The sequence below is a fragment of the Mastacembelus armatus genome, chromosome 20, assembly GCF_900324485.2.
Source record: "Mastacembelus armatus chromosome 20, fMasArm1.2, whole genome shotgun sequence".
Classification (NCBI taxonomy): Eukaryota; Metazoa; Chordata; class Actinopteri; order Synbranchiformes; family Mastacembelidae; genus Mastacembelus; species Mastacembelus armatus.
Window position 1 is genome coordinate 15,966,591 of NC_046652.1, and position 24,111 is coordinate 15,990,701.

At 44.7% G+C, this 24,111-nt stretch overlaps 1 protein-coding gene and 1 pseudogene across 1 annotated transcript in view; both read left to right on the plus strand.

Moving 5' to 3' along the window:
- Positions 1–350, plus strand: part of LOC113121980 (NACHT, LRR and PYD domains-containing protein 12-like) — a 52,889-nt gene extending 52,539 nt beyond the window's left edge. The window contains exon 11 of the mRNA XM_026292870.1: positions 182–350. Coding sequence (XP_026148655.1) covers positions 182–350 — 169 coding nt within the window. The remainder of the gene's footprint in view (positions 1–181) is intronic.
- A 12,232-nt stretch (positions 351–12,582) lies between these two features.
- On the plus strand, positions 12,583–18,855 carry LOC113121981 (protein NLRC3-like; annotated as a pseudogene).
- Positions 18,856–24,111: the final 5,256 nt, after the last annotated feature.

A 24,111-nucleotide genomic window follows, 5' to 3' on the forward strand; every position in this document is an offset into this window, starting at 1 on the left:
GCTCAGTCCTGGAAACTGTGGGACATGATCCAATATGTAACCATATCCATTCCATAAGCATTCATTGGATCTTATATGATCAGTCTTTTATATTCATTATGTACATAGCCTATATTTCTATTTTTATTATTAGGACTCTGTTGCTATAATAAACATGTGGTTCAGACTTTGTCGACTGGAGACTTTGGTTTCACACATTGGCAGAGAAGAAAAGAGAAGAACAGTGTCTGTGGGGCTTCGACGGCTTCACCCTGGCCGGAGAACTTTCCACCACATTATTGGCGTCACCAACAGGACGGGCTGACGGGACCTCGGGATCTGGACTGCCTGCTGCTCACAGCGACCGATGATCACCAAACAAAAGGTAAGCAGAGCCATTTGAATCTGCATGTTGCTGAGGACTGGAGACAGGTGAAAGGGTCCTAACCTGTGTTCTAAAGAACCTCTAACCTATAGGAGGCCACTAACCTGTAGGAGAACATAAGAACAAAGGAAACACCACGGTGCAGGATGAATAAGAATGTGAATGAAAGGTCTGTGGATGGTGCCGATAATCAGTTGGCTTTGGGTTTATATATATATACAGTGGGTACGGAAAGTATTCAGACCCCTTTAAATTTTTCACTCTTTGTGTCATTGCAGCCATTTGCCAAAATCAAAAAAGTTAATTTTATTTCTCAATGTACACTCAGCACCCCATCTTGACAGAAAAAAACAGAAATGTAGAAATTTTTGCAAATTTATTAAAAAAGAAAAACTGAAATATCACATGGTCATAAGTATTCAGACCCTGTGCTCAGTATTGAGTAGAAGCACCCTTTTGAGCTAGTACAGCCATGAGTCTTCTTGGGAATGATGCAACAAGTGTTTCACACCTGGATTTGGGGATCCTCTGCCATTCTTCCTTGCAGATCCTCTCCAGTATGCCAACATATGTTGGCCTTGACTCCCCGTCTCTCATGTCCAAGTGTTTGTGTGATCTGGTGCGTCTCCCCAAGTGTGTGTGACCCAGATTCCTCCGACCTTATTCCCTTGTGTTCTTCCTGAGCTGTTGAGCTGAACATCCGGGTAAGCGAATCACCTTTGTCTTGCAGGCGTGTCGTGTTGTGTGTGTTGTGTGGTTCGTCTGCAGACTGGCGGCAGACTAGCTGTGGTTTGGCACACCTGGGAACCGGCTAGACTTTGAACGGTTCACTGGCTGCTGCATTCCGGTGCTGGTCGGGTACCTTTCTGTTTTGACCGGTGTTTGTTGCTATTTCCTGACTTAGCGCTCGTTGGCCTACCGGTTAGCTTAGCTAGCTAGTTAGCTTAGCTAACATGGCCTCTCCCTCTCTCTCTTGCTCGGTGTGCCACATGTTTAGTTATTCCTCTGCCTCCTTTAGCGATAATGATACCTGTATTAAGTGTAAGGTTCTGTTAGCCTTGGAGGCGAGGATCACTGATTTGGAATCGCGGCTCCGCACCTTCGAACAAAAGCCAGCTAGCCAGGCCCCGTTAGCTGGTGTGGAGCCACCGAGCTCAGGGTCTGTTAGCGGTCCAAGGGCAGCTCCGGAGCAGCCCGGAGAATTAGCCTGGGTGACGGTCCGAAGGAAACATACTCCTAAGCAGAAGCCCACGGCTCATCACCTGCCTGTTCATGTTTCTAATAGATTTTCCCCGCTCAGCGACACACCCGCTGAGAAACCGACTCTGATAATTGGCGATTCCATAGTCAGGAACGTGAAGCTAGAGACACCAGCGACCATAGTCAAATGTTTCCTGGGGCCAGAGCGGGCGACAGAGTCAAATCTGAAGCTGCTGGCTAAGGCTAATCGTAAATATGGGAAAATTGTTATTCACGTCGGCAGCAATGACACCCGATTACGCCAATCGGAGGTCACTAAAATTAATGTTGAGTCGGTGTGTAACTTTGCTAAATTAATGTCGGACTCCGTAGTTTTCTCTGGACCCCTCCCCAATCTGACCAGCGATGACATGTTTAGCCGCATGTCGTCGTTCCGTCGCTGGCTGTCTAGGTGGTGTCCAGCAAACGATGTGGGCTTCATAGACAATTGGGCCACTTTCTGGGGAAAACCCGGTCTGATAGCGAGAGATGGCATCCATCCCACTTTGAATGGTGCAGCTCTCATCTCTAGGAATTTGGCCGAGTTTCTTAGCCGACCTAAAGCCTGACAATCCAGGGTGGGGACCGGGATGCAGAGACTCAGTCTAAAACGCTTCTCTGCAGTTTCCTTAGAGCCGCCGCCCCCCTCAAACCACATAGAGACTGTGTCTGCCCCTCGAACATATAAATCAAATAAATCAGAGGTTAACAGAAGAGGAGTTATTCATAAAACTTAATAAAAATTAAGACCACTCCTCTTATTGAACAGAAAATCAGAACTGTCAAATGTGGATTATTAAATATTAGGTCCCTTTCTTCTAAATCTCTGTTAGTAAATGATTTGATAACTGATCACCAAATTGACCTACTTTATCTTACTGAAACCTGGTTACAGCAGGATGAATATGTCAGTCTGAATGAATCAACCCCCCTCAGTCATAAAAATTATCATGTTCCTCGAAGCACAGGTCGAGGTGGAGGAGTAGCTGCAATCTTCCAGTCAAACTTATTATTAAACTTTCATCCTCAGAACAGTTATAACTCATTTGAGAGCCTCACTCTTAGTCTCTCACATACAAACTGGAAAACACAAAAACCAGTTCTACTTGTCATTTTGTACCGTCCACCTGTTCCTTACTCAGAGTTTTTAACTGAATTCCCTGACTTCCTGTCTGATTTAGTGCTTAGATCAGATAAAGTCATTATAGTGGGAGATTTTAACATTCATGTAGATGTTGAAAATAACAGCCTCAGCATTGCATTTAATTCTATATTAGATTCAATTGGTTTCATTCAAAACGTTAATAAACCCACCCACTGTTTCAATCACACCCTTGATCTTGTTCTGACCTATGGCATCGAAATTGAACATCTAATAATTTTTCCCCCAAATCCTGTTTTGTCAGATCATTCTTTAATAACTTTTGAATTTAAAATGATGGATCATACAGCGTCTGGAAGAAAATTCCACTACAGCAGATGTTTATCTGACAACGCTGTTAATAAATTTAAGAAAATGATTCCATCTTTATTTGCATCTATGCCAAGTATAAACATAGTGAAGGGCAGCTGCCTTAATCCTACTCCCTACCAAATTGATCATGTTGTTGATAGCGCTGTAACCTCACTGCGTGAAGCGCTTGATTCTGTAGCCCCTCTGAAAAAGAAGTTAGTGATTCAGAGAAGACTAGCCCCATGGTATAATTTACATGTTCGTACCTTAAAGCAGGCATCACGAAGGCTGGAAAGGAAGTGGCGTTCCACAAACTTAGAGGAAATTTTTCTAGCCTGGAAAAACAGTCTACTAACATATAAAAAAGCTCTCCGTAAAGCCATAACTGCATACTATTCATCACTAATAGAGGAAAATAAGAACAATCCCAGGTTTCTTTTCAGCACTGTAGCCAGGCTGACAAAAAGTCACAGCTCCGTTGAGCCCAGTGTTCCCTTAGCTCTCAGCAGTGATGAATTTATGAGTTTCTTTACAAATAAAATCACAACTATTAGAGATAAAATTCAGCAGATGCTTCCTATACCTGCAATAAATGAATCTTTTACTACAGTAGCTCTTGAAACATCTGTAGGATCTCAGTTATGTTTAGACTGCTTCTCTCCTATAGATCTCTCTGAATTTACATCAGTAGTTGCTTCATCGAAATCATCAACGTGTCTCTTGGACCCCATCCCGACTAGACTGCTTAAAGACACCCTGCCATTAATGAACTCATCTTTATTGGACTTGGTAAATTTATCTCTAGTATCAGGCTACGTACCACAGGCCTTTAAGACTGCAGTAATCAAACCTTTACTCAAAAAGCCTAGTCTTGATCCAGGAGTCTTGGCTAATTATAGACCAATATCCAACCTGCCATTTATTTCTAAAATCCTAGAAAAAGCTGTTGCTAAGCAGCTATCAGACCACTTACACAGGAATGAACTATTTGAAGATTTCCAATCAGGATTTAGAGCACATCATAGTACAGAAACGGCACTGTTGAAAGTTACCAACGATCTTCTCTTAGCCTCAGATAATGGACTTGTTTCGATACTTGTCCTCCTAGACCTTAGTGCAGCATTTGACACCATTGACCACAACATCTTATTACAGAGACTGGAGCATGTGATTGGTATCAGAGGAACAGCGTTAAAGTGGTTCCAATCCTATTTATCGGACAGATTCCAGTTTGTTCATGTCCATGATGAACCTTCCACACGAACAAAAGTTAGTTATGGAGTTCCACAAGGTTCTGTGCTAGGACCGATTCTGTTCACCCTGTACATGCTTCCTTTAGGATATATCATTAGGAAGCACTCTATTAATTACCACTGCTATGCGGATGACACTCAGTTATATCTATCTATTAAACCTGTTAACACAAACCAGTTAACCAGACTTCAAGCCTGTCTAACTGACATAAAGGCCTGGATGACCAGTAACTTTTTACTTTTAAACTCGGAGAAAACAGAAGTCATTATATTTGGGCCTAAAAATCTCAGAAATAACTTTTCTAAAATTATAGCTACTCTAGATGGCATAGCCCTGGCCTCCAGCACTACTGTAAAAAACCTTGGAGTTATTTTTGACCAGGACATGTCCTTTAACTCACACATAAAACAAATTTCTAGAACTGCATTCTTTCACCTGCGCAACATTTCCAAAATTAGGAACATCCGGTCTCAAAATGATGCAGAAAAACTAGTCCGTGCATTTGTTTCCTCAAGGCTAGATTACTGTAACTCATTACTATCTGGATGTCCTAATATCTTAATAAAAAGCCTCCAATTAATCCAGAATGCCACAGCCAGAGTCCTGACAGGAACTAGCAAGAGAGATCATATTTCTCCTATATTGGCTTCTCTTCATTGGCTCCCTGTAAAATATAGAATAGAATTTAAAATCCTTCTTCTCACATACAAATCCCTTCATAATCAAGCTCCTTCATACCTTAAAGACCTCATAGTACCATATTATCCCAATAGACCACTTCGCTCTCAGAGTGCAGGCCTACTTGTGGTTCCCAGAGTTCTCAAAAGCAGAATGGGAGGCAGAGCCTTTAGCTATCAAGCTCCTCTCCTGTGGAACCAGCTCTCAGCCTGGGTTCAGGAGGCAGACACTCTCTGTACTTTTAAGGCTAGACTTAAAACCTTCCTCTTTGACAAAGCATATAGTTAGGGCTGGCTTCAGGCAACCCTGAACCATCCCTTAGTTAGTTATGCTGCTATAGGCCTAGACTGCCCGAGGACCATTGGTGCACTGAGCTCCCCCCCCCCCCCTCTCCCACCTCATGTATATTCCACCATTGAATGTTACTAACCTTGTGCTCTCTCTCTCCCCTAGTTTGTGCTCTCTCCCTCCCTCTCTCTCTCTCTCTCTCTGTACCTTCTGCAGGTGTCCCTGGTCCTGGAGCTGTTTATCGCTGATGTGCAGTTACTGGCCCCACCAACTTGCAGTGTCTATTTGTTGTTTATTGTTGCTGTTCTTTTCTCTCTGCTCTATCCACTCACCCCAACCGGTCGAGGCAGATGGCCGCCCAAACTGAACCCGGTTCTGCTGGAGGTTTTTTTTTTCTTCCGTTAAAGGGAGTTTTTTCCTCTCCACTGTCGCCAAGTGCTTGCTCATAAGGGAATTGTTGGGTTCTTAGTTTTAGTTTTTGTAAAGTGCCTTGAGATGATTTGTATTGTGATTTGGCGCTATACAAATAAAATTGAATTGAATTGAATTGAGTTCCGTCAGGTTGGATGGTGAACGTTGGTGGACAGCCATTTTCAGGTCTCTCCAGAGATGCTCAATTGGATTTAGGTCAGGGTTCTGGCTGGGCCAGTCAAGAACGGTCACAGAGTTGTTCCGAAGCCACTCCTTTGTTATTTTAGCTGTGTGCTTAGGGTCATTGTCCTGTTGAAAGGTGAACCTTCGGCCCAGTCTGAGGTCCTGTGCACTCTGGAAGAGGTTTTCTTCCAGGATATATCTGTACTTGGCCGAATTCATCTTTCCTTCAATTGCAACCAGTCGTCCTGTCCCTGCAGCTGAAAAACACCCCCACAACATGATGCTCCCACCACCATGTTTCACTGTAGGGATTGTATTGGGCAGGTGATGAGCAGTGCCTGGTTTTCTCCATACATACCGCTTAGAATTGACGCCAAAAAGTTCAATCTTGGTCTCATCAGACCAGAGAATCTTATTTCTCATAGTCTAGGAGTCCTTCATGTGTTTTTTGGCAAACTCTATGCGGGCTTTCATGTGTCTTGCACTGTGGAGAGGCTTCCATCGGGCCACTCTGCCATAAAGCCCCGACTGGTGGAGGGCTGCAGTGATAGTTGACTTTGTGGAACTTTCTCCCATCTCCCTACTGCATCTCTGGAGCTCAGCCACAGTGATCTTTGGGTTCTTCTTTACCTCTCTCACCAAGGCTCTTCTCCCATGATTGCTCAGTTTGGCTGGACGGCCAGGTGTAGGAAGAGTTCTGGTCGTCCCAAACTTTTTCCATTTGAGGATTATGGAGGCCACTGTGCTCTTAGGAACCTTGAGTGCTGCAGACATTCTTTTGTAACCTCTGTGCCTTGCCACAATTCTGTCTCTGAGCTCCTTGGGCAGTTCCTTCGACCTCATGATTCTCATTTGCTCTGACATGCACTGTGAGCTGTAAGGTCTTATACAGACAGGTGTGTGCCTTTCCTAATCAAGTCCAATCAGTTTAATTAAACACAGCTGGACTCCAATGAAGGAGCAGAACCATCTCAAGGAGGATCAGAAGAAATGGACAGCATGTGAGTTAAATATGAGTGTCACTGCAAAGGGTCTGAATACTTATGACCATGTGAATGTGGTCTGAATAATTTCCGTACCCACTGTATTTCTCTTGGTCCTCTGCATGGAGCATGAGTACAGCTCCTGCTTTACGTATCACGTGTGCAGTCAGTATTGAGGAATATAGACATTTGTCTTGTCATGATGAGAATGAAGTGAAGTCATTTATGTGTTGTTCAGCTGAAACAGGAAACAGACCATCAAACAGATGAGCCAATAATGTTTGTTATACAGGTGAAGAAGAAAACAACAGTGGCCTATGAGCCAAAAGGATTGATAAGTTCTTTCTTGTTTTGGCATCTGTGATGTGTGGAGTCAAGTTCTTCAAGCTGTGCTGAAATACTGTCTATGTGCCAACTACTGAAAATGGATCTAGAGAATCTTATAAAACAATGTGTTTGTATGAAGCAGAAATAAACCAATGCAATATGTGTTTGATTTGTCCAAAGCTCAGGAACTGGAACATGTTTCAGACAGTGCTGAGGTTTGGACTTTGTCTCTCCATTATTATTAGCTGTTAGCTACAGGAAGTGATGCTGCAGCTTTAATCTCACTTCACAGAAACTCTGTGGAAAATGCTGCAGAAACATGTCATTGATGGTCTCATCTACTTTTCCAGTGGGAATTAGTGGTTGACCTTCAGTCAAAGATCTCTGTTAGCTTCATGACCTGAGGTGCACATTGACCTGCCCCCTTTCATCACCTGTTTTTAGACCAGTAGAGTTAAAATCTTGGTAGAACTCAGAGCTGCACAGGTTTTGGCATCTGGCTGTGAATATCCATCCATAAGAAACATATTGTGTGTCAGTCAGCTGGGGACACAAACTGACATTGATTTGATTCAGCGTCTTAACGGTGAGATGGTGTTTAAGGCCCCACAGGAAGTCCTAACATTAGTGTAATCAGATCTCCTGAATCCTTTAAAGTCCAGAAACCAGATTGAATCGGTGCTGCCTGGAGGTTTATCCATGTCCACACAAACTCATGGTCCTCCATGAAAACAGACACATGCAAACATGTCTTTGGTCTCATTATGATGCTGACGCTGAGAGAAAGAAAAAAGGATTTCTACATGAGCCTTTGAATCCAACGATCATCCTTCACTGCTGTTTAATGCACAGTGGTCTCTGCATTTGAAGCATCAGCAGCACGACATGTTTTCTGTGAAATATCTGAGAGCTTTTCTTTTCTGGGCTAAATCCTTCTCCAGGTGTTTTTCTGCCTATTGAGAAGTTGTTGACATGTCCCAGCTGATGTTCAGACAACAAACTGATGTTGTGTTAACACTGAGCTACAGGACTGGAATAGGCTGCTGAGGAGGAACCAGCTGTTGGTCCCAACAGGTGGATCAGTTGTTTGTCTTTGCTTTTCCAGCCAATGCAAATTGTCGACTGACTGAGGGGGAGAAAAAAACAGAAATAAAAACAGGAGAGTAGGAACCACATCATGTGATAAGGAACCAAAGGTAATACACCACTTCTTTCTCTCTCTGTGTCCTTTCAAAGTAAAACGTCCATTTGGCTGTGCACTATATCCAATATGAGTTTGTATTAGTGTAGAATGTGAATGCATTGACTTCTGAATATCCTGTAATCTGAATATGTCTTTATGCGTCTTAATCTACAGAATGTATTTACCGTAGGAATCTGTTGAGGACAAAATGCCATTTAGTTCTCTGAGAGTGAACTTTGCTAAATCACCTCCCTCCTCTTGGTCTTTTCTGATCCACTGTGTGATTCTGTCTCGTCTCCCTGCACGTGGACTCAAACTGGGAGTGAGGCTGAGGTTGTGTGTGTGAAAGTGGGACAAAATGGGATTTTCTGTTTGATTGCTGCCCCACTGCAGCTGGATTCAAAACATGTGATGTCTATGTAATATCAGTGGATCAGACCTGCCTGTCTCAGGCCTACATGTGTCTGTTGTGTGTCAGGTGAAGCATAAAACAATATCAAATACAGCTGTGATCTGTGATTATTTCCTGTGGGAAGCTTCGGGCGTTTACGCTCGTGTCCCTCAGACCAGGCTGCCGTCACAGACGTGTTAGTCCAAAGGGTCGTCGATCGGCGCTGAGGTCCAGCTGGAGTCACGGAGTCACGAAGGTGGACCAGAAGGTGTTTTTCAAAGCCCAAGGAACAGCACCTTGTCCTCACTGTTCACTGTGAGTTTAGAAAAGAGCAGCCTGCCACGTCTTTATTGTTGTTGTTACTGGACAATATAGAGTCTTAACAATAAAGATCTTTGTTATGGACAGAAGCTGAAGAGACTGATGACAACAAGGAAATCATAGAAGCTACTTCCTCCTCCTCTAAAGTGTGAGATTAAAGTCCTTGTCACACTTTGAGCTTTGAGTTCTTCTAGTTCTTCTTAGTGAAACAATGAATGAAAAATACATAATGACATCAAACTAAAAACAAACTCAGTTTCAAAGATCCAATGAATATTTTGGCAGGATGGACATTTGAATTCAATTTATTTCCAAACAACAAACTATAATGACTAATTATTACTTCTAAATGAACTACAGAAGAAATCTCATATATAGAGAAATGCTGTGCAGTCCAAAGTCCAAGCTTTGTCTCTGTAATGTAGTTCTGTAGAAAGTAGCAGTGAATGGGAGAAACCAAATAACCAAGTGTAGTTGTTTGTTTCAGCCACTAGATGGAGACACAACATTGTCATTTGATGTCACTTTCTTCTCACTGGCCTTAGTTTGTGTGTTTTTGGCTCCTTTTCATTTATTTCTTGTTGTCTTGCATCTTTTGAAGCCAACAGGAAGTGACAGTGGAAGCCATGCTAAGGTGAGCAGGTAGCACTGCCTTTGTTCATTTCATCTATATTGTGTATTCATTCAATTCCCTGGTTTATTTGTGCAGGAGACGACCCATAAGGGTGATGCTAGAACTGTCTAAAGGTCATAGGTGGATTAACCAGGGGCCCAGAGCTCAGGGGCCCTTGGGCCTGTGTCAGGGCCTGACAACAGCACAGGAGCAGGTTTCAACACAGGATGTGGATTCATTTCCTGTTTTTTTCTTTCTTCTTTTTCGTTTTTTTTTTCCTCCAAACTTTATTTCCATTAAACAAACAAAGGAAACAACACACAGAACACACACAAAGCATATATGGAGGCAAAGATAATTTAGCATTACAATAGACAAATGGCAAAAAAAAAAAAAGAGAGAGCAGCACTTAAAATATTAAAATAAGAGAGACTTAGAAATAGAAGCCTCAAGTTTCAGGCTCTTTAGAGCAGAAGGTCCATGGATTAACTTCACTTCTGTAAAAAATTATTCACAGGGTAAATTGCTGTGAATAATTTAAAATGTGTTTCTTTAACTTTAGGAGCAATAGGAAAGGAGAGATAGAAGGAAAAGGATTTTTTACACAAAGAAATATCTAAACAGTCCCTTGAATAACATGAATTAAAGTCTCCAAAAGTTTTTTGTTTGAAAACCGAATTAAAAACTTTATTACATTTCTTATCCAACAAATTAATGACACCCACTTTTAGGGCAGACAAGGCAGGAGTTACCAAGGAGTATTGTAAGGAGCCCTGAATCAACTGGAGTAAGGCCATTGGAAGAGCTTTGCATAATATGTCATAATCTTTCTTGGAAACTACAAGATTAAATCTAATTTAAAATTCTTCTAAGGAAAGTAGTTGGCCGTTGGAATTTAAGATATCAGTAACAAATTTAATGTCGTTATTGTACCAGATGGTATCAGATTTAAAAACTGACTTCCTCTTCATAGTAATAGCCCTATTATTCCACAGCAGTGCATTATGGGGTGAAAAACTGTGGGACAATAACACTTTGCCAAAATTAAGGGCTTGTTTTTGGAAATTAGATAATTTGACAGGAATTTTTGGGATCTCAAAATCACATTTAAGCAGAAAATCAATCCCTCCAACCTTATTAAACAAACTACTGGGAATGTGGTACCATATTGACTGAGGCTGGGAAATACAACCTTTAAGCCATTTGGCTCTAAGAGCTGCAATACAAGATTCAAAATCTGTGGCTTTTAAACCCCCATTTTCATAGGAAATACTCGGGGTCCACAGGGACTTTGGGCAGTAACAGGCTTCCCCCCTCTTATCGTGACGCTTTGGTGGAAACAGGAGGTTTTCCACTAAATCACGTGGGACGAAGCAGTCTGACCTCACCCCTTCAAAATAAAGATCGCCTCTATTTTTAAAAGTCTTTAAAATAAAGAATGGCATCAAAAATGCCCAGAATGCACCGCGGTGCATTGTCTCTGACTGCGATATCTTGTTTATTTATTTCCGGTCCCCCTCTGCCCCCACCGAAGTATTTTTAGACGTATAGAGGCGAGGCGAGGCTTTTATAGTGAATGAGCTGGACAGGAAGTGTGGTGGAGTAGCGGGGGCAGCGTTGGTTTTCAAACTAATAGTTTGTGAGGCAGGGTAAGTTCGCCTCTTATTTTCTTTATGGTTTCACTGTCCGAGGCTCCAGTTCAGGGTCCAGGTGGACTGTGGGAGCTGGACTATGCGCTGGTCTGGTCCGTGGTCTGAGGGGCAGCAGTTTTTATATATTGAGGATTTTTGCTCAGTAGTTTCTGTGAAAGGTGAAAGTCCAAGTAGTTTTGAAGAGCTGTCGTCCTGTTTCCTGTGAGTTTCTGGAGACGACAGCTCTGGGACCTTTCTGGGAAAAGTGCGTCAGAAACAAAAAGTACATCCAGCCTGGACTTTAGTTTGACTGACGGAAACTTGGCTCATATTGACCTGATCTTGAATCAATAAGCGAATCAATAAAGAATCGGACCAATAGGCAGAATCAATACTGGTCCTGGTCTCAATTCCCATCCCTACTTATACACAACATTTAGGTATTTGTCTTGTAGTATTAGGTGGAGTACTTTAGAGTAAATAGTCACATTGTGTGTGTTGGATTTAATTCATGTTGTCCACTTGTTGGTACCTGGACCCTCAGAGTACCAGCTGCTGGGACCTTGTCCTGGACTTTGTTGTGTAGTGGGCTTGGGGTCCTGGTTGGACTGGTCTTTCTGCAAATACACTAAAAGGATTGGAGTGTAATGTGAGTACTAACTAACAGTATATATCACAGTTTATTTGCTGTGTACTTCAAAGTGTACTGCAAATACACTAAAAAGCAGGCTGGAAGTATATAAGTAGTACCTGTAGGTTCAGTACCCAGTAAAGCTGCAGTACAACATTAAACCCAGATCAGAGCGGGTAGTGTACTCATGTGTGTATAGTGGTACTGCTGTAACCACAGGGTCATGTGACTTCCTGTGGTGCAGCAGAATGTGTCCAGGTGGTGAGCTCAGACTCCATGTTGAGAGCAGACAGCCGGAGGAGGAAAAGTGAAGCTGAGGCAGGTGAGTGTTAATCAACATTATTATGATTTGACTGTTGGAGGCTCACACTCACTTTTCTCTCTGTGGACTGTGGAGGGAAGAACCTGGGTCCACACAAAGCTGCTGAAACTAAAGGAGGAAACAACAGGCCGTGACTTCCTGTGGACACAAAGTCCTGATCCGCTGAAGAATCCACATGAAAGCTGCAGCTGAGCCCAGAACAGAGGCCCAGCTTTAAAGACAGTTGCCTGCTCTGAGTCCACTGGACTCTGGCTTCATGTCCGTGTGGCTGCACTTCCTGTTTTCTGATTTGTTACTGTGTCAGTTGAATGAAACTTTGAAACTTCCTGTCTGTGAGCATTTGTGGATTCAGGGCTCCATAAACAGTCAATTGATCAGTGATTGATGTGAAATCAATAAAACCATGTTTGTGTTTGCAGAGGTCAGTACCACAGACAGAGACCAGAGTGTCCAGGATCCAGCTGTCTGTGTGTGAAGAGGGACTGGTCCAGACCTGATCCCATGATATTCAGTCCTGAACCTGGTTCCTGAGACCCACAGTAAGAGACAGTTCCTACTGTAACCTGAGCTGAAGATGAGTCCGTGTTGGACTGGGGTTGAGAATGAGTAGAAGTAGGAGTCCTGGTGGATCCTTACTGAGCGAGCACAGGAAGAAAATATTTCTTCAAATATTTCACAGTTTGGAACGTCTTTAGTTTGGTTTCTCACAATAAGACAAAGCTCATCTAACATCAAACATCATGACCTTAAGCTGTGAGGTGAAGAAAACCTGTTCCAGAAACACACAGCAGTGTTTTTCTCATGGACCTGTTCTGTGTAGTTTCCCTAAAGAGAACCAACAGGTGGGCAGTAGCAGTGAGTGGAACAGACACTGCAGTCCTGCCCACACACTCCAGCCTGTGGATACACTAAATAAAGTGTGATGTCAAATGTTAACAAGCAAAATATGGTTTTTGACTTGAAGTCAAACTTATTACAAACATTTCCTTTTTCAAATTTGTAATAATTACGTATCTTTGATTCATTTTTTGTTCGTGAACTCAGTGTTGATTTTAGTGTCTCACTCCATCTGTTCACACTCGGTTTAAATTGGACTCAGGGCAACTGGAGTTTGTCTCCAGAAACATCTGGAATTCATCTGGATTTTTGTTATTTCATCATTGTCAGAACTGGCTCCGGTGAAAACTCCAACAAAAGTAGAAACAATAACACAACTAACTGTTGACACTGGTCTCTGATCACACCAGGGACTCACAATGGGACCAGAGGACATATTAGATATTCTAGAGGATCTGGGAGAAGATGAATTTAAAAAGTTCAAGTGGTTCCTGGAGCAGGAAGGCATCAGAAGGAGCCAACTGGAGGTTGCAAGAAGACCTGACACTGTGAGTCTGATGGTGCAGAGATATGGACTTGATGGAGCTGTGGAGGAGACCAAGAAGGTGTTAGAGAAGATTCCCAGGAAGGACCTGGTGCAGAGTCTGTCAGACATCAGCTCAGGACCAGAAGGTCAGTAACAGGAAGAGGAAAGGACAGTGCTGTTTTTTTTAACAGAATTCAGGTTTTACCAGTTAGACTTTAATCCTGTCCAACAACCAGACAGTGGACTTATTGAAATTCACTGAATTGGAATTTGCTTGAAAGTTCAGAAGGTTCATGCTCTGATTTAAGATGATATCACATTAGTGATGAAAACATTACACTGGTGCTGTTCTACGAGAAAATCCTGGTCTTGGCTGGTGTTTCATTTGGAGCAGGAAGACATGCAGTGTTGTCCACCTGAGTCTGAACATGTGGCCATTAAAAATGACACTAAACCAAATCCACATGAACGTAACTATGAAAATAACAGACACCCCCCTTTGTCTCTCAGCAGGACCCCTCTGGTCTCAGACGTCTGAGGCTCACCCTCCTCAGGACCCTTCAGCAGCTCCTCACACTAAAGGTAAATCTGCTTGTTTTGAATCAGTGGAAGACACAGATCACATCCCTGGACAGATGGATCAGACATGATAAGGCTGTAATTACAGTCACATAGTAAAAAGAAGCTGCATCTGGAGACATGTGCACTAATGCTTTTATGTTCTTCCCCATCTAAGTTGTTCTGTTCCTTCTAAATCCATACTGCTGTTCACATAGTAATTTATATTTTCCATAAACTCATCCAGCTGTTTTATAAAGACTTTTTCCAATGTTTTAGAAAATTGGGTTGTCAATGTCTTGTATCACATTTTACCAACCTTTATTTTTTTTCAGCTGCAGCTCAGAGGGAAGCACCAAACATCACAGTCACTGCCCAGGATGGAAGTGTCAGCATGGCACCTCAGTTTACTGGTACTCATGTGAGTGGTGATGTAAACATCACTGTAAACATGAATGTAAGCAACACACCTGGTAAATATTGACCTGAATTTATGAAGCTCCTTCTGTTTATTTGTGTGATTGCATTAATCAGTCTGAGTTTCTCAAGAGATGTTCCTGTTCCTGTTTCAGGTCAGGTTCCTGCCAGGACACATGAGGCTGATGATGTTGCTAAGATGTCTGAGGCTCACCCTCCTCAGGACCCTTCAGCAGCTCCTCACACTAAAGGTAAATCTGCTTGTTTTGAATCAGTGGAAGACACAGATCACATCCCTGGACAGATGGATCAGACAGGATAAGGCTGTAATTACAGTCACATAGTAAAAAGAAGCTGCATCTGTAGACATGTGCACTAATGCTTTTATGTTCTTCCCCATCTATGTTTGGCTCAGTTGTGGTGGTTCCAGTACCAGAGCCACAGTCCATCACATACTATCAGGAGATGCTCCAGTCAAACCTCAAAGACAGGTTCATGTGTGCAACACAAGGATGGACAGAGAATAAGGATAAGCAGCGTCTGGATGAGATCTACACTGAACTGTACATCACAGCTGGAGCCTCCATACACATCAGCGAACAGCACGAGGTCAGGCAGATTGAGATGGCAGGGAAGAAAACCGATACAGAGAAACCAGTGAAACCCAGTGACATGTTCAAACATCCTCCTGAACAATACAGACCCATAAAAACAGTGATGACCAATGGGATCGCAGGAATTGGAAAAACATTCCTTGTGCACAAGTTTGTGTTGGACTGGGCTGAAGGACGAACCAATCAGGACGTGCATCTGCTTTTCCCCCTCACTCTACGTCACCTGAATCCACTGAAGGGAAACCAGTTCAGTCTGGCAGAGCTCCTGCATGAATGTATTAAGGAAACTGTTGGGATCAAGGAGGAGGCTCTGAATTTCATCTTTCAAAAGCTGCAGTCATCAGGAAACACCAACTATGACAAGAGTAAATTCAAGCTCCTGTTTATTTTGGATGGACTGGATGAGAGTCGCCTCCAGCTGGACTGTAGTACCAATAAAACTCAGAGACTTAAATTTGAAGTGACAGAGTCCACCTCAGTGGACGAGCTGCTGACAAACCTCATCAGGGGGAAACTGCTTCCCTCCGCTCGCCTCTGGATAACCACCAGACCTGCAGCAGCCAATCAGGTCCACCCAGATTTTGTGGACATAGTGACAGAGGTCAGAGGGTTCACAGACCAACAGAAGGAGGAGTACTTCAGGAAGAGGTTCACAGATGAGGAGCGGTCCAATAAAGTCATTTCCCACATCAAGAGCTCACGAAGCCTCCACATCATGTGTCACATCCCGGTCTTCTGCTGGATCACTGCTACAGTTCTGGAGGATCTGTTGGAAACCAGAGAGGTGGAAGAGCTGCCCAAGACCCTGACTGAGGTGTACAGAGAGTTCCTGTGGTTCCAGATCAAACAGAGAGAAGAGAAATATGGATCAGAAGGCTCAGAAAAGTGTTTTCAGGACATTAAGTCATTAGCAAAACTGGGTTTTCAGCAGCTGCAAGAAGGAAACCTGGTCTTTTATGAGAAAGACTTAAAAGAGAGCGGCATTGATGTAAGACAAGCCTCAGCACACTCAGGAGTGTTCACAGAGATCTTTAAAGAGGAGAGGGGCAGGAAGAATGAAGCCATGATGTTCAGCTTTGTTCATCTGAGTGTTCAGGAGTTTCTGGCTGCAGTCTACATGGTCTACTGTTACAACGACAGGAAGACACAGGTACTGGAGGAGTTCCTGGGGCGAAAGTACAATTTAATGAGGGAAAACAAAGCTCATTTAACCCTAGATGACTTCCTGTTGAGAGCCATGGAAAAATCCCTGCAAAGTAAAAGTGGCCACCTGGACCTGTTTGTCCGCTTCCTTCATGGCCTCTGTCTGGAGTCCAACCAGAGAGTCTTAGGAGGCCTGCTGGGTCAGCCAAAGACCAGTCCAGAAACCATCCAGAGAGCCATCAACAACCTGAAGGAGATGAACAGAGTTGATATCTCTCCTGACAGAAGCATCAACATCTTCCACTGTCTGATGGAGCTGAACGACCACTCAGTCCATCAGGAGATCCAAGAGTTCCTGAAGTCAGGGAACAGATCAGGGAAGAGTCTCTCTGAGATCCAGTGCTCAGCTCTGGCCTAAATGCTGCAGATGTCTGAGGAGGTTCTGGATGAGTTGGACCTGAACCAGTATAATACAACAAACCAGGGACGACAGAGATTGATTCCAGCTGTGAGGAACTACAGAAAGGCTGAGTAAGTCCAGATGTGCCCAAGTGAAAAAATCAATTTTTGTATATTTTCTAAAAGTATATTGAGTATACTTTTGAAATACTTTGAAATACTTGAAGTTGTGTTAAAATGAAACCAGTGAAGTTTCTGGAAGCTGCACTATAAATCTGCTTTAGTACATGAAAAACATATTTTTCACGTATTATTGGGTACTTTTGCTGCCCAAAATACTACACTACTGTTAAAATATACATGAAACATTTGAAGTTGACTTGTTGCAAATGTCAAAAATCTATAGTGACATTAAACTGACAGTGTATTACTAATAGACTTTGAGCCAAAGTAAATGTACTTGAAATATACTCTGAACTCATTTGAACTATGTATGAAATGCAATAGAATGAGGTTTGAAATGTGAAAAAAGTATGCAAAGTATATTTTTCAAAGTATTTGAGTATTTGTTGTGAAAATGAGCCACTGACTTTGTGTTAAATTTCAACCAAGTTGAACATATTGCATTAAAAGACACAATGATATTGGATTGATATTCCTAGTAAATATAAGTCCACTATAAGCATCATTGTGTGTTTAATAAATACACCAACAATGCCCTCTGAATGGATTCTCCAAACACTGAGTCTGAAATGTAGATACTTTACTTAGATTCCAATCCAATGATGTTGGACTAAAAGCACTACTTCCTGTTAGCATGTTCTCCAATGCTCTTACTTTGAAAAGCCCAGTGCACTTTGAAGACGTTCTAAAAGGATTGAAAATAATCTGAACTCCTACACAAAGTCCAAAACACGTCAGTCCAACAAATATTGATTTGAACTCTAACACTATTAAATCCAGCCATTTAAGGGCTTTGGAACAAAACAAGTCATTCAAGGTAACAACAATAACAATAAACAGGAACAACAGTTTGTGTTTTCTATTAGTGAGGTCAAAGTATTATTTGGCTGCACCACTATGGGACTAACATGGATTTTAGTGATCTCCAGGATTCTGCATAGTTCTCCGAAGAATTCTGTCCAAACATCCAAAATACATGAAGTGAACATGTAGTATGAAAGAGTATTTTGAAGTGAAACTTTGTCCACAGGAATTAGACCACTTCCAAGAGTCCACTTTACCACAGCCAGGAACACATACATTGTGTACTTTAAATAAGTCTACTGAAATAGAGCTCAAGTTAAATGGAGACATAGTATTATATTTGGAAGAGAATGACACAATTTGAAGTAAAAACACAAACCATGAACAGACTTTTGGAAAATATCACTAAATATACTTCAAAATCTGTTGAAAGTAAAGTGCACTTTGAAGAAATCTGCTAAATGACTAATGAAGTAATGAGATCATTTCAATATACTTTGCAAACATTTACTTTGAATCTGCTTTTTTTGTCTCAGTAACTCTTTGACTACTCTTGTACTTTGGAGACTCACCAAAAATGTACTTTTACTACGTTTCAACACAAGCACAAATACACTTGGTAAAATGTGTGAACACACTTTATCTGCTAAAAGTAGAATTGAAGTCTGAAACAATAGATTGATTTTTCACTTGGGTGATCATCACCATAATGTCCCTCTTGTTTATTGTGAGAATGACAGCAGCTGGATTTTGTCCCAGATGTTCTTGAGCTGTTCCAAATGGTGTCAGTCCAAAAGCTGCAGATGTTCCTGTTGTTTTTTTCTATCTGTCCAGTGAATGAACACAGTTCTTCTTTTTCTTTCCAATGGTTTTTCCATGGGACACATTTTTCTTCTGTTTCACTTCACACACTGATGTTTTTCTGCCACATGTGATCAAATGTCCAACATTGGAATAAACAGGGACAGGCCTGTTGTGGAAGTTCCAAAGGGACTCAGTTCTCTTTCATAGCATTTGTTTCGTGTCTCACTATGGGAACGCCTCCAGCGTGACCTCATCAGAAGCTTCAATACCACTACGCCAGCCTGCGGGCTGGCACTAGTGATGACTATGTCAGGAGGGGCGGGGACCCTCCCCCTATATAATAGGCTGACATAGCGTCAGTCGTCATTCAAAAACCTCTTCTCGCTTCTCACAGAAGCCTGCAGACAACTGTGCTATCGGCGCTAAAGCTAACCTGTCCACAGATTCGAGTGAAAACTCGGTCACCGGGCGCTTTGTGCTCTACAGTACGGTTGTTCTGTAGCTGACGAGCAGTAGCGATACTATTCGACAGCTAACCGGTGACAGTAGCAATACTTCCACCACTTGAAGTAGCGATACTTCAAGAATAGCCGAAGTAGAAATACTTCGACCACCACCGGTGGCGTTAGCGGTATCTGCTGGTAGCAATAACCACACGCTAACAACACCCCACACAAGGTAGCAATACCTCGGGGAAGTAGCTCTACTTTCCCCACGCTAGCCGAGAGAAAAGCATTTTCTCTGGCTCCGACAGCTGCACAAGCTGCTCGGCTAACTCACGGAGCTGCCAGCGTCCCCTCTGCTAGTCATGGCCACGGCTAACAAACCCGGTGAAACCGGGAAAAGCCCGAAGCTCTGCCCCTGCGGCAATAAGATATCTAGCTGGGACACTCACCCGGTGTGTGCGCCGTGTCTGGGCTTACCCCACGCTCAGGCCGCTTTATCCTCCACCGACGGATGCATCCATTGCGCTGCCGTCCCACGCAAGCTGCTAGCCTGGGCGGCGCCGATCCTATGCTGTCGGAGGTAGCCCCGCCGCGAGGCGAGTGGGTCATCTCCAAGGTGGAGGGCCCCGCGCACGCCTCGGGACCGAGTTGGGCGGACGCGGACCCGGAGTTCACTGACGCCTGTTTCCCATCGGAAGGAAGCGTCATGCTGGAGGGAGGAGGCGACAACGAGGAGGGAGAGTCCGATGACGGTGATGATGAGCAGGAATCCACACTCTTCACTGTTACGGGTGAGGCTGCAAAGCCCGCCGCCATGACGGGAGACATCCCTCGGGCATCATCCCCTCTTGATCTTGACATGCAGGACATGTGCAAACGTGCAGCTGCCATGCTCAACATCCCGTGGCCCGCAATTCAAGCTGAGGCAGTGAAATGTCGCTTTGATGGAAAGAAACGGCCAAAAGCGAAGAAGACGGGTAAACAGATGTTGCCAATATTTCCAGAGCTGCTGGATGAGATAGCGGCAACATGGAAAAACAGACCATACAGCGAGAAGCACCCCATCGTGGGAGGCTCCCTGTTGGACTGCGAGGGAATGGAGAAACACAGGCTCCGCCACATGCCGCCCATAGAGCCGCTGGTAGCGACCCACCTCCACCCGAAGACGTCTCTGTCGTCCTCGGCTCCATCTCTCCCTCACAAGGCAGACCGCTTTCAGTCCAGCCTCACTGAAAAGTGCTACAAGGCGGCGGCTCTATCAGCAAGAGCCCTAAATGCTTCTTCAATGTTGATGGCTTACCAAGCCGAGTTAGAAGAAGACATGACGGCTAAGCCAGATAATGCCCTGTGGGAGGAAATCTGCGTCATGACAGACCATGTCCTCCGCCTCCATAAGGTGGCCATCCAAGCCACTGGCAGAGCGATGGGTCTCATCGTTCTCCAGGAAAGGGCGTGCTGGCTCGGGCTCACCAACCTCACGACCAAGGAGAAAGAGGAACTCCTCGACACTCCGGTCGTTCCCAGTGGTCTCTTCGGGGCGGCTGTCGCCTCCATGCAGAAGAGATGTGAGGAGAAAAAGAGAGATGACGAGGCGTTGAAGCTTTGTCTGCCGAGGAAGGCTCCCGTCGTTCCAGGCACACATCATGCCAGTCATATGCGCAGACAGTCTCTCATCCAGCCCCTGCTTTCCGGACCCCCAAAGTGTCCAAAACACAGGGAGCCCCACAAGCCCCCAGAGATGCAGCTAACCCGTGGGCAAGGAAGCAGCCTCCACAGGCCGGGCCTCACACCGCTCCACCGCCTCTCCCCGCCACTGTGACGGTGAGGAAGAAGAAGCGGCAGGCCTGACAGCTTCCCCACCGAGCGAGCCCAGTCAGCCCCCCCCCCTCCCCTCGGCCGGCCGCTCTGCCCGATGGCTCCGTTCCAGAGCGAGTTCGGCGGGACTGGTTCCACACAGAGTGCAGTCCACGAGCCAGCATTCATGTTCGGATGCCCGCCAGAGGGACACTCAGACAATGTTCTCAGTGTTGCATAAACACTTTTCATGTCATGCACTCTATAAGAAAATGGTCCCCACATGCGCATCCAGGCAGAATGCCGAGGGTGCTGTTAAAAAACATGCAGAAAAAAGATATGTTGAAAGACAAATAAAGATTTTTTTCTGTTGCAGAGGTCACTATCCCCGCGGCTGTGGCACAGACAGCCCGGGTGTCTCCGCGCCATGTGCCGGAGATGCCAGGGTGCATAGGCGGTGTGTACAGCGCACCTCAACCGGAGGGCGCCATCACACCGATGCTGACAGGGTGGCTGGTCAGTCCGCTATCCCTGCAAATGGGGAGCTGGACTGCCTGCACTCGATCGAAATGGGTGCTAAGAACGATAGAAAAGGGCTACAGACTGCAGTTCAAAGTCGTTCCGCCTCGTTTCAAAGGCATAATCTACTCCCATGCTCAGGGCGAGTCCGCAAACATTCTCTTGGAGGAAATTTCCTCTTTGAGACAGAAAGGGGCTATAAGAGTGGTTCCTCCCGAGCAAACCCACAGCGGTTTCTACTCGAGGTATTTCCTGGTTCCAAATAAGGGGGGGAAGGGGATGAGAGCCATTCTGGACCTCCGTGCCCTGAACCACCATCTAAGGAAATACAGTTTCAGGATGCTGACTCATGCCTCTCTGCTACGATTTCTTCGAGCAGGCGACGGCGGTTCGCTTTCCAAGCCTGGGTTTCAAGCTGAATATAGAAAAGAGTGTGATGTCATCTGCTCAGCGCATCACCTTCATAGGGCTAACGTTGGATTCCCTTCAAACCAGGGACAGCGTACGAGTTCGTGGTGCTGCCTTTTGGGCTGTCTCTGAGCCCGAGGGTATTTGTAAAATGCACCGAGGCAGCAGTAGCCCCGCTCAGGGAGAGGGGTATTCGAGTAGCCACGTACATCGACGACTGGCTTGTCGCGGCCCCCACCTGCGAAGAAGTGGCCCGTCACACAGATGTTCTTGTAAAACATCTAGTGAGCCTGGGTTTCAAGCTGAATATAGAAAAGAGTGTGATGTCATCTGCTCAGCGCATCACCTTCATAGGGCTAAGTTTGGATTCCCTTCAAGCCAGAGTTTTCCTGTCATCGGAAAGAGTAGAGACCATGTATGCCAGCCTGGCACTGTTTCGCAGGGGCAACATGGTCACACTCAGACAGTGCCAAAGGCTGTTGGGCTTGATGGCATCCTCGGTGGTAGTAATACCACTGGGTTGCCTGTACATGAGGGGCGCCCAGTGCTGGCTGGCCTCCCTGGGTCTGGATCCCCTCCGTGAGGATCACCACCGGGTGAGAGTTACGGCAGACTGCTCACTAGCTCTGCGTCAATGGAGGGCGTCTGGGTTTCTGACCCAGGGCGTATCCATGGGTCCCATCTTAACCAGGAAGGTGATCTCTATAGATGCCTCCCTTGTAGGCTGGGGTGCCACACACAAAGGGAGGACAGTGAAAGTCACGCGTTGTCTGTGCATCAGGAGTGTATCCAATTCTCTCCAGGGGATATAAGGGTCAGCATGCGACCTAACCCAGACTTTGTCCCTAAGGTTGTGGGGTCATGCTCTCCAATAGATTTGGTGGCCTTCCATCCACCGCCTTTCTCCTCGGAGGAGCACCGGCATCTGCATTCTCTGTGTCCAGTCCGTGCCCTGCGGATCTATATGGACAGGACTCTGGGTTTCAGGCGAAGTGATCAGTTGTTTGTGTCCTGGGCAAAGCCACATGTGGGGAAGCCTGTCTCAAAACAGCGTCTTTCCCACTGGATTGTGGGTGCTATAGCTATAGCTTACACTAGCAAAGGTCTCCAGCCTCCCCCTGGTCTACGGGCTCACTCCACCAGGGGTCTGGTGACCTCCTGGGCTCTTTTTAAAGGAGTCTGTATTCAGGAACTGTGTGCCGCTGCATGTTGGGCTTCGCCCCTAACTTTGCGTGGTTTTATAAATTGGATGTTACAGCTCCTACCCTAGCACATGCTGTCCTTGGTGTGGGGACTTCACAGAGTGCAGCCCCCTCCATGTGATGCACCACTAGGGACAGTTGTCTTTCTTACAGGCGTCTGGCAATCCGGGAGTTGGTATATCTCCCATAGTGAGTCACGAAACGAATGCTATGAAAGAGAACTTATTACCCCGGTTCTCTGATTAGCATGAGTGAGTGTCTCACCAGACCACCCTCCTTGCGATGGAAGCGAGGAAGAGGTGAGCTTGTTTGAATGACGACTGAGGCTATGTATATATATATATATATATATATATATATATATATAGGGGGAGGGTCCCCGCCCCTCCTGACATATTCATCACTAGTGCCAGCCCCCAGGCTGGCGTAGTGGTATTGAAGCTTCTGATGAGGTCACGCTGGAGGCGTTCCCATAGTGAGACACTCACTCATGCTAATCAGAGAACCGGGGTTATAGCCATAACCTCAAGTTTTCTCTGCTTCCTGTCCAAGATGCAAGCAGAACAAAGATGAAGCGTCTGCAGTGTGACAGAGAGTGAGAAGAATTCTTATTTCATGTCCAACCCACTGAGAGAAGATGAGCTGAACCACTGATGTGAAGACACAACAGGACATGTCCCTGTTTGACATCAAGTGATTCAACTCAATATATTGTCTCTGTCATAATAACAGCTTTTCTAATATATGTGTCCTCACAGACTTTCTGGCTGTGGACTCTCAGAGACTCACTGTGAAGTCGTGGTCTCAGCTCTAAAGTCCAACCCCTCCCATCTGACAGAACTGGATCTGAGCTACAACAGGGGCCTGCAGGATCGAGGAGTGCAGCAGCTGTGTGGTGGACTGCAGAGTCCACACTGTAGACTGGAGACTCTGAGGTCAGTTGACTGACTGTTACTATTGTAGATCTTAGATGTTGAATCCACAACTAAAGCAACTGTGAATGTTGGTTGTTCCATTCAGTGTTTTCATTGTTCTTCTATTCTCAGCAGACTAAGAATGATTCCTTCAGTTTCACTTCATTTCACTGAGCTGTCTTCAATAATGTGTGTTCACTCATATTGAATAGTATATATTAATAATGATGTGTTTCTTTCTATAGAAGCTTTGAAGAACAGAGTGTCCCAA